This window comes from Antrostomus carolinensis, unplaced genomic scaffold (assembly GCF_000700745.2).
Source record: "Antrostomus carolinensis isolate BGI_N321 unplaced genomic scaffold, ASM70074v2 scaffold17098, whole genome shotgun sequence".
NCBI lineage: Eukaryota > Metazoa > Chordata > Aves > Caprimulgiformes > Caprimulgidae > Antrostomus > Antrostomus carolinensis.
Genome location: NW_010331081.1, coordinates 3,423 through 13,284, shown reverse-complemented (window position 1 = coordinate 13,284; position 9,862 = coordinate 3,423). Strand labels below are relative to the sequence as shown.

Genomic DNA, 9,862 nt, shown 5'->3' with positions numbered 1-9,862 from the left:
AACAGTGTGTCCATTCCAGCCAGACCAAAGTGCCAGGTCTTCCCAGGTCAAAGTTTGCAGAGCATTTTCTAAAAAAAGCAGGATTCTGTCTAAGTGTCAAGCAATTTGGTGTTAGCAAGACTTGTGTTATTACCACTAAAATCACATACTGGCTGAAACAACGCAAACAGTCTAAAACAAGTGTTTTCTTATCCATATTAGCAAGCTCATGACATCAGGATCTGTCTAGAAAGTTAAATGTGTTCCGAGATTGTTTTTGAGAAAGTTAGCTTTTGCCTGGAATAATTATCCATCCCATACAAAGCACAAGCTCTTGAGTTCAGATATGGTGACAAACATAATGAAAGTGGAATACAAATGAAGACAGGTCTAAGAACTAGTTCCAGGAGTCTGAACTCTAAACAGTCCCTTCTTCAGTTCAGCAATTTTATCTTCGCTTGCGGCTGCATAACTCTTTGCTATCTCAATGAGAGATTCATGACGCTTCTCCAACGCGGCCTTCAGACTCAGGTATATTTCCTACAAAGAAGAGATAAGAAGAAAAAAAGAAAACAACACAAGAAAACATCAGCAAAATTAACATTTATGCTTTATAGGGATAAGTGAGAGTGGTCTGGTGGTCTCATGTTATTTCAAAGGTACCTTGTCCCTGGCTTAAGAAGCAGTATTCACAGGAACACAGGAAAGTTACAAAACATTAGAAGAATAAAAACAACTACACACAAAATCCCAATATTATGATTCTGTTGTAACTCTAGTGGTCACAAAACACCAGCACCATCCCAGTATTCACACTACTACTGCCGCATTCTGTCTCTGCCACTGGGACTGCTACCTATTGTCTTCCCAGCATGGACAGTACTTCAGTAATGAACAGATAGGATGAGATGCTACAGGCAGGCTGTAATTCCCTACTCCCAGCCCATCAGAATTTCTGCCTCTTTCCAAAGCTGAGCTACATAGTCATCTTCCTGAAACCTTACTAAGAAAGGGTTTGTGACATTGCAAGTGGTCCTGTGTTTGAGGAAGACTGAGAAGATTACTGTACTGACCATCAATAAAACATGAATGTAAAGCCTCACAGGTCAAGTCCCAGGAGACAAACAAAAAAAAAGAAAAAAATTTTGGTTGCTTAAAGCTGGCAAGTACCATGACACAAAAACAGACATCACGGAACCAGCACAATAGCTGCTACAGGCACAGGTGGGAAGACAAGTTTAAATTCACCTCCCAAAATTCTTGGCAATCACACCATTCCAGAGTCTGTTCCCTCAGGCCTGCAAAGCCCACTTCTCTGGGCCATCTACAGCCTGCAGAGACAAGCATAAGCCCTAACATCCCAGTGGAACCACAACCAGGAAGAGCTCTCCCTCCCACTACCCACCCAAACCACCACCTGCACAGCCTACTTGTTTTTAGGGCTAATAAGTGCTCCTTTATCTACACATCTCGAGTTAAAAATCAGTTTTGAGAATGCCAAATAGGATTCCTTTAGGAGAAAACCTCACCTTGGTTTTCATTCCTTCTTTTTCAGCATCCTCATTCAGCTGCTGAATTTTGAACCTTGTTTGTTGGATTTCCTTGTGAATGGCTGTCACTTTATCATATACAGCACCCCTCTTCTCCTGAACTCTGTTACAATATCTAAATGTGGGAGAAAAAAGTTAGTACTGAGCTATTTGACTAATTCCAGATTAAACTTAACCCCACCACAAGCAAAGCTTGCATTTTATGAGCATGAAGCAATGCTGTATGGAATTTACTTGCTTGGAAGTTTGTCCAATTCTTAAACTAGAACTTAGGCACAAGAAGTTAAATTCAAAGTGGAGCTTAGAGGAGTATGTTGAAGAACCTGAGGTGCTGTCAATCAAGGCAATTCAAGTGACTCCAGTGGAACCAACCCAACAGACAGCCGGACACTGCACCTTCTGCCTTTGAGAAATGCAGTACAGGTGTCAGTGGAGAGCCCTGCCTGAAGGCCAGCCACTGGACCAGGTTAAAAGCAATACAGCTGCACTTGATACTTCAGAATAATTGAAAGTCACACGTTTTTCTTAGCTTCAAACCCCCTCCCACCAAGACAGAGCTCTAATCCCATCCATCTACATAAGTTATCTGCAACTGCCAGTCCATCATTTCACTGCATCTCAACCAAAGACCAAATATTTTCCCAGCTTGCAGGTAAATTCAGATAGCTCCAGCTGTGAGATGCCACATAACACGCAAAGGGTTAGTGTGTGAACAGATCTACTCTGACTTCAATTGAAAAAACACACCTACCAGTTTACATGAAGCATTTGTACAATAATTACAGCTGGAACTGTAGCAGCTGCTGTCTCTGAAGAATGGCTGAAATCGCTCATACTTAGCAAGAGCTTACTTCCTACCTCAAGGGAACAGTCAGGACACATTTTCTTATTCACCAGCAAAAATTCCTGTTTTCAAATCAGGGCTACCTACCTTCCACTCTTGCCTATCAAAGCATCTAATTTTGTCACTCAAGGAAAATATCTAACACATTAAAGCTAGATAAACCAGCAGAAACTTTTAATATAAAGGAGCATTAGATTATATTATTTGTGTTCTTTATTTGGAAGGAAAAGTAGCTTTTCATTAATCTCCTTTAGCTGGTACAACACACTAAATGAGGAGCAAAGGAAGTCTGGGAATCTTGCTGCCATTCTACACACCACACAAACCTTATCAGCATGACTAAATCCTAGTTGACTCTCTCAGCTATGTGGGGGAAAAAAAAAAAAGCTCTTTTCCATCATAGTTAACCTAGCCAGCCAATAATTTTCTATATTCCCTTTCCTATCCATGTACAAAAAGAAAATTGTTATATAATAAGCTTTCTTTACAAGAGTTTAGCACTTCTAATCTCGCAGTGAAACCACAACCTTACAACACTGCAGTTTGCTGCTGCAGAAGCGACTGCTGTGCTGTAAACACTGCCTTGCATCTTGCCTTCAGCATACAGTAGCAAGGAAGATGGGCTAAGAGGCTTTGATCAAATGACACTTTTCCTTTTGTTTTAGAAGCATCATGTCAGGATAATACTCCTCTGAGATATGAGCCCCATTTCCCCATGGGTCTTGAACATCTTTGATAATGAGCAAAAGTGGCAAGGGAAATTATGAAAAATTCATGAAAGGCAAATGGGGCTTTGTTGAAGTCTGATAAGTTGGAAAATTATCCCAATGTGACATTCTCTTTAAGAAGATAAAAGAATCAAGAATAAGCATTATAAATTAAATTAGCGCTCCAATAAAAGAACTGCTGTCAAGTCACATTGCAATTATTGATTTGAGACCCCAAGTCCCTGCCTGCAGCATTACTGGTCTTCATATAAAGCTATCCCACATCGCTCATTTTCTTCTTACTGCTAAGCTACATATTTGTACCAGACACAAACTTTGGTAGCACATAACGAAGACATAAAGTAGCATCAGGCAGAAATGTCAACTCATCCATACTCAAATACAGTGTGCTTATATTGCTCAACATCTTCACGCTTCTTTGTTATCCTGATTTCAGCTGTAGACAGCTTCTCATGTTTTGCAGTGACCAATCTCTTTAAGGGCATTTCATCCGTCTTCCCCTTTTTCAGCTCAATCTGAGCGCTCTCGAGTTGGTCCTCCAGATTTCTCACCTGGAGTACATAAGAAGTATTCAAATAAGTTGGGGGTTAATAAACAAAAAAAAGTAATAATTGAAACAACATAGCCTGCTAGTTTACTGATTAGAACTAACCTCCTGCTTTTTGAAGATTTGATTGCTAACACTCTCCCAGTTAAATTCTAGTTCCCCAGTCTTTATCTGATTCTATATACATCCAAATGGGCAAGAACCCATCGCATAGATGATTTTTCAGGAGTTACTATGAGTTCTGCTATAGCTCTTGGCCAAGGCTAATTTGAACATATCCTATACAAATACCCCAAAAAACTGCATAGCATTTTTCAAATACTCTTAACAATTGCATTCTCCCAAAACCAAGTAGCAAATAGCAAGGTATTGTATTGTGACAAACGTTTCATCGGGGAAAGGCTAGCTTAGTAATAGAGTTAAAGGCACATAAGACATGATTCTTCCTGAAGTAGCAATTTTTTGCTCTTCATTTCTGCTCTCTAGCCAGAAGAAACTGGTTCTCACTTTTCTTCTTCCATCATTTCCTACCAACAACCCCAAGACAGTTCAAACTATTTTAGGTCAGGTTTCTATGGCAACAAAGGCTTTGACTATTAAAAGTGGTCAATAGTACATTAGCTAGTGGCAGGTAGCAAAACAGCAGCTATGTTTTACTGATGTTTTCAAGGATAAGATTTTGAAGTTATCCAAATTCTTTCTCTTTGGGGAAAAAGGAGAGATAGGAACTTTCAAAATACAGACATTTACTGATGATTGCCTCTCTTGTTTAGACTTTAAGTTCTCCCTAACCAGATATAATTTGGATAATACAAACCTCTGACAATACACTGGCCAGTCTCTCCACATTTGCTCCCTGTCTTTCCATTTTCTTTTGATATAACTGCACCTCTAGTTGGCATGATGGCAGAACCTCAACTAGGTCTCTATAACCTTCATATTTCTCAATAAGTTCTTGCTATAAAAAGAAAAATACTATTAATAAACAGCTTTGGAGTTGAGCAGTTACTTTGTAAAGTATTAATGCATATTGACTTCTGGATGCATTCCCTCATTGCTAAACATACACTGGAATTGGTATTACTAGTTACTGAAATTAGATCTTCAGTTAGTAAAAAAACAAAAAAAATTCTATGGAAAGCACAGGAAAAGTGACATGCAAGTGTTTGACACTGAACTAAGTAGCTTGTTATAAGAGCTTTCAGTACAGAAAAAAAGCCACACAGTGAAAAAATTCTATTCTGATAAACCAGGAATTATGTAAAGCATGACTGGAATTACAGCAATAAAGTTTACATCTTTGGAAATGAAATACCCAGGGAGACAAAGTTATGCAAGCTTCACTGATACATATGACCAATCAGGAACTACAAACATGTAAAGACTGGACATTACTATTAAAAACCCAAAAAGCTAGGATGGGAACTTAAGTGTTCAGCATACTAGTGGAGACAAGCATCAATTCCAGAATCAGTGAATGGTAACAGAGACACTATGAAGTATGTGTTCTAAATCCAAGGACATCTGTGAGGTGACAAAATATTGTCATCTCTTGAGAGCAAAGAGTCAAAAAGGTATAGTATAGATTCAAGAGTTCTACACCTAGTTTCACAAACAAACAGTTACTCATCAAGGACAAAGCAGCTTTCTGTCTGACTGCAATCCTGCTTTAAAAAAAACAAAAAAAAACCCAAAAAACCACACCCCCACAACCAACCTTCATTTTTATCTGAAGCTGTGATTTCATTTCAGACTAACCATTGATTTTTGACCAGAAGCACAAGTCATTTAAGAAGCAGTTCTACATGACAGTTCAGTAAAATGTGCTGTTTCTAACAGAACATCTCATTGTACAGACAGAGGAAAACCCCACCTTGGATTTCTTCAGTTTCTTAACAGTCTCTTTCATCAGTTCTTTGTAATTTTTCAGTTCCTCTGGACTCTCCACAATTTTTGATTTCAGCTCCTCTTGTTCTTCTTTCAAAGTAGCCATTGTCACTTTAAGCTCATTCTAGTTAACATGACAAACACACTTTCAATATTAGCAATTAGGTGAACAAAGAGGAATTGTGAAGCATGGTTTGCTGGAATCTTATGACTAGACAGGTTCTTTTCTCTGTTTTAAGTCATTCCTTATTACAAAGTTTGTTTTAAAAATAAATTCCTCTGAACAGCACTAACATTCCCAATCAAAGCAGCTAATAGTCCATTTTGCTCCCTGAACATGCTTGCAGGGGTGCAATACTGAGTCACAAGAACAGCATTTAACAAAAAAAGCCTGCCAGCTAATCCATATTACCAGCAGCTTTCTCCTTCAGAACCCTTCACCTAGGGCAACCCAGGCAGTCACTGCAGGGTTTCAGAACCAGCTGTATCAACCTGGTAGAAAAACAACAAGCTTCCTGTGCAACCTCTCAAAAACCTCCCATTTTGTCCCCACCAGGTCAGTGGTTGCCTCATCATTAGCCATTCTATGCACTTAAGGTAAGCCCATAGCATCTTAGAAGTCCAGATTTCTTGTCCTTTAACAGATCAGCTTCCTGAACACTGACAGAGCTTTATATTGCAGAGCCGTTTATTTAAAATTAACAACAAAACAAGCTCCTGCAGTAAAGCTTCCATCGAGGGGAAAAAAATGAAGCCAAAGCAGTTTGTTTTTTTTTTAAAAAAAAAAATCATTCATCACCACCTGAATGTTACCTAGCTCCAAGAATAATTTGATCCTAGAAGGGAGATGATCTATTAGTTGATCTTACACCTACACAGAGGTGTACTTACCAGTTTTCGGGTGCTCTCTGCAATACCTGACTTCTTTTGTGAAATCACTTCTTGTAAAGCTGTCTAAAAAAAAAAAAAGCAACAAACTTTAAACAAGCATCTCTACAACTGCTACCTCCTTTAATCTTCTTATCGTAGATCTGTTTACAGCAGGAACCCCATTTATGGTTTCTAAAACTAGCAGTGAAAATGGCAATCTAAGATTTAAAAGAGAGGGAAGGAGAACATCGTCGGAAAAGCCGCTGGGAGCACGAGGGATGCAGCCAGCAGCAGGTAACTAGGAAAAGGGATAAGAGACAGATTATCTCTATTCTTACTGACCCTGGCAACATTATACACACACAACCTTCTTTGCCAGAGGTGCTGTTCTTGGGGGAAAAAACAAAAAAAAACCCCCAAAACACCTCAATTATACAAGGTCCCCATTAATACAGAAGTCAAGCACATGGTTAATAATATTAATAATAGAAGACATGACTTAACAAAAATACCCTAACCATAGATTTTTGATTTTATTTTTTTTTCCTCAAAGCAGCTGAAAAGGTTGCCTATAAAACCTTAGGGGCAAGTTGCCATTGCTGGAAAGTTACCCCTGCAATCAACCCTACTCTTTTTGACAGGCATTCCTTAGGGTGACCCTTCTTAGGCTTCATTTCCTGCTGTGGCTCACTTCCAGTTCCAAGTCTTCAAATTCAGGTGGAAAACAAAGTGAAACAGACACATCACACCCCTGAATAATAACACAGGTACCTCCCAAGTCAGTGCAATAATGCATTTTGGAAAGAAAGAGCCAAATACAATATTTTTTGTATTCCCTAAGACTGATTTTAAGTACGTTTCATATTCCTTACAGTGAAATGAAGACATTGTGGTGCAGTGACCTTTGTTTTAAAACAGAAAGGTTCCCTTTATCCTTTGTAGAAGTAAAGGAAGAGGAACAAAATCAACAGAAATAAGGAACATCCAAGATCAGAAGCCATCTCAGCATTTCAGAGAAATATATAACAAGATCATACTTGCTTCCGACGATAATCTTGCCTTAGCAGTTGCTCCAGTTCTCGAATGTTATCTGTCAGTTGCTTGACCTCTGCTTGATGTTCAACTGGAACGGTGCTAAGCAAATAATAAAGATATTGGTCACTTTCACCACCATTATAACCAGGTCAGAGTACAGTAGATAAGAGTCACTCTCTCCGAAGAGTTTATAACCAGTAACTTTAATAATTAGTGCAAGGCAGCCTCAAATTAATACATCTTAATTTCCTTTGCTTGTAATATTTTTGTAGTTAAAGCACAATCTAAAGACCTATTTTGGCATAGCACAAGCATAACCAAGGACTAAGTTTAAAGATCATGTTAAGCAAAGCATGAAAGAACAATACTTTACCATTTTTGTGGTGATTTTCTTTTATGATATTTGCATAATATTATCTGCCATAGAAACAGCTTGTATTAGGGTAGACCTGTATCTACATAGAGAACCTCCTGTCTAGCACATAACAAGAGCAGCTATCAGAGAAAAGAAAAAAAACTATGTTTTGAAAGCTCTCTTGGAAACTAGCCACCTCTTCATCCTATTAGCCACAAGCAAAAAAGAAACTTCATGGTACAAAGACACAGGCAGTGGAACTAAACGGCCTGAAACAGGATGGGACAAACATGTCAAACAACTAAGGAAGACAACTTTACCCATTTTTAAGTTAAAGAATCATAGAATCTTAGAATGGTTAGGATTGGAAGGGACCTTAAAGCTCATCCAGTTCCAACCCCCCTGCCATCAGCAGGGACACCTTCCACTAGACCAGGTTGCTCAAAGCCTCATCCAGCCTGGCCTTCAACACTTCCAGGGAGGGGGCATCCACAACTTCCTTGGGCAACCTGTTCCAGTGTCTCACCACCCTCACAGTGAAGAACTTCTCTCTGGGCTTCCTACAGCCATTGGAAAGCTAGAGACACATCACTAAAAACTAACTAGAATAGCAAAAAGCTTCACCATAGTCCCCAACATACAAAATACAGTATCATCTCAAGCAAACGTATACTCCCAAAGGCACATTTTTATTTTCTGCCAGCAACTCTGTTGAATCTCATACAATTGTCCTCAGCCCATCAGTCCAGCCCGTCCAGATCATAAGCACTGAACAGGAAAGTCAAGTAGTACATGTCACAGTGCTTACTCCTCACACTCACTTCAGTTTCTCCAGCTTCAATGCTGCCTCATGATTTGCAGTCTCTAGTTGTTGGTGTTTCTCCATAGCTGATTTCTGAAAATCAAATATTCAGAGATATTTATTTTAGAAGAATTTGGCTTCTCTCTGGCCTTCTATTAGAGCCCTGCTCATCATTATTTAATATGAAATGCACCATCTCTGAACTACAAGAGATATTCAGAAGAAAGGCCATCTACAATTCCAGCTTCAGCCCACTGATTGTTAGATCTATCTTTTCTCAAAAAGATGAGAAACTTTCACTTGCCAAGCTAAGCTATCAAATAAGTTACTGGGAAAAAAAACTTCAGATAACAGCCTAAGTAATAACTTGGTCATGGTCATACAGAAACCTTTACAGCATGGGCAAGCTGATCTGTTATTCTAAACTGACATGTTTCCTTAGGGGTTTTGCAAAGGTTTTTCTTAAAACGTGTCTTTCTTATAACATACACTATAGTGGTACAAGTTTTACATAATGTTCAACTGGTACCTTCCTTGTATTACTTGGCTACATTTAAGATTCCAATGTATTATTTAAACGTGCAGTTGAAACCCCACAACCTTTACGCTCCCAGTTCTAGGTTAACATTAATTACACTTAAGTAGGTATCCGGAGTAACGTGGCACCCAGTCTTACATAGTTCAGTTGTAACCTCAAGTAGGCTTCACGCCGCGTTTCTCTGAAGTTTACAAAGTTGAGAATGCCACTCAAGAAGCGAGCTGTCCTCTTTGTTTCTGCAATAGGAATGAATTACAAGCCATCACTATTCTGGTTTCCACATGCATTGCAATCACATAGAAAAAGTTGGGCAAAATAGAATTTAAAGAAAAGATAGAAGTTGCAAAAAACAGAATCGAAATTAGTTCTTCCCCTGCTCACTTTGCAAAGTTTTCACAGAACTACACAAAAAACTAGCAACAAGCTATGAATTTACCATGTCTTAGCAATTCTATGCAGTTTAACAGAGCAAAAAGTCACCTAGGAGAAAAACATACAGCCTTCCACTAAACCAGTAGTCAGGGAGAAAGAGCGTGAATCTCAACTACAGCTCTGCAGACAGAAGCTCACTGAAGCTATCAGGATAACTGAAGACAGCAGTTTGAACTGCAGGGACTTTTTGGCTCTATTCCAAGCAAAGGTTGTAAAAGATGATTACAAAGGCCTCGAATGGCTTAGACAAGAGCCTAAGAAAGAGTTCCTCAGAAGAGCCTTTCCTAAGTAGTCT

General features: G+C 38.9%; 1 protein-coding gene across 1 annotated transcript in view; it reads right to left on the bottom strand.

Moving 5' to 3' along the window:
- Positions 1-210: 210 nt before the first annotated feature.
- Positions 211-9,862, bottom strand: part of NUF2 (NUF2 component of NDC80 kinetochore complex) — a 12,133-nt gene continuing 2,481 nt past the window's right edge. The window contains exons 4-12 of the mRNA XM_010173115.2: positions 9,274-9,371; positions 8,617-8,690; positions 7,443-7,539; positions 6,427-6,489; positions 5,522-5,659; positions 4,466-4,606; positions 3,477-3,652; positions 1,509-1,644; positions 211-519 (exon numbers count right to left, since the gene is read on the bottom strand). Coding sequence (XP_010171417.1) covers positions 370-519; positions 1,509-1,644; positions 3,477-3,652; positions 4,466-4,606; positions 5,522-5,659; positions 6,427-6,489; positions 7,443-7,539; positions 8,617-8,690; positions 9,274-9,371 — 1,073 coding nt within the window. The 3' untranslated portion in view covers positions 211-369. The remainder of the gene's footprint in view (positions 520-1,508; positions 1,645-3,476; positions 3,653-4,465; positions 4,607-5,521; positions 5,660-6,426; positions 6,490-7,442; positions 7,540-8,616; positions 8,691-9,273; positions 9,372-9,862) is intronic.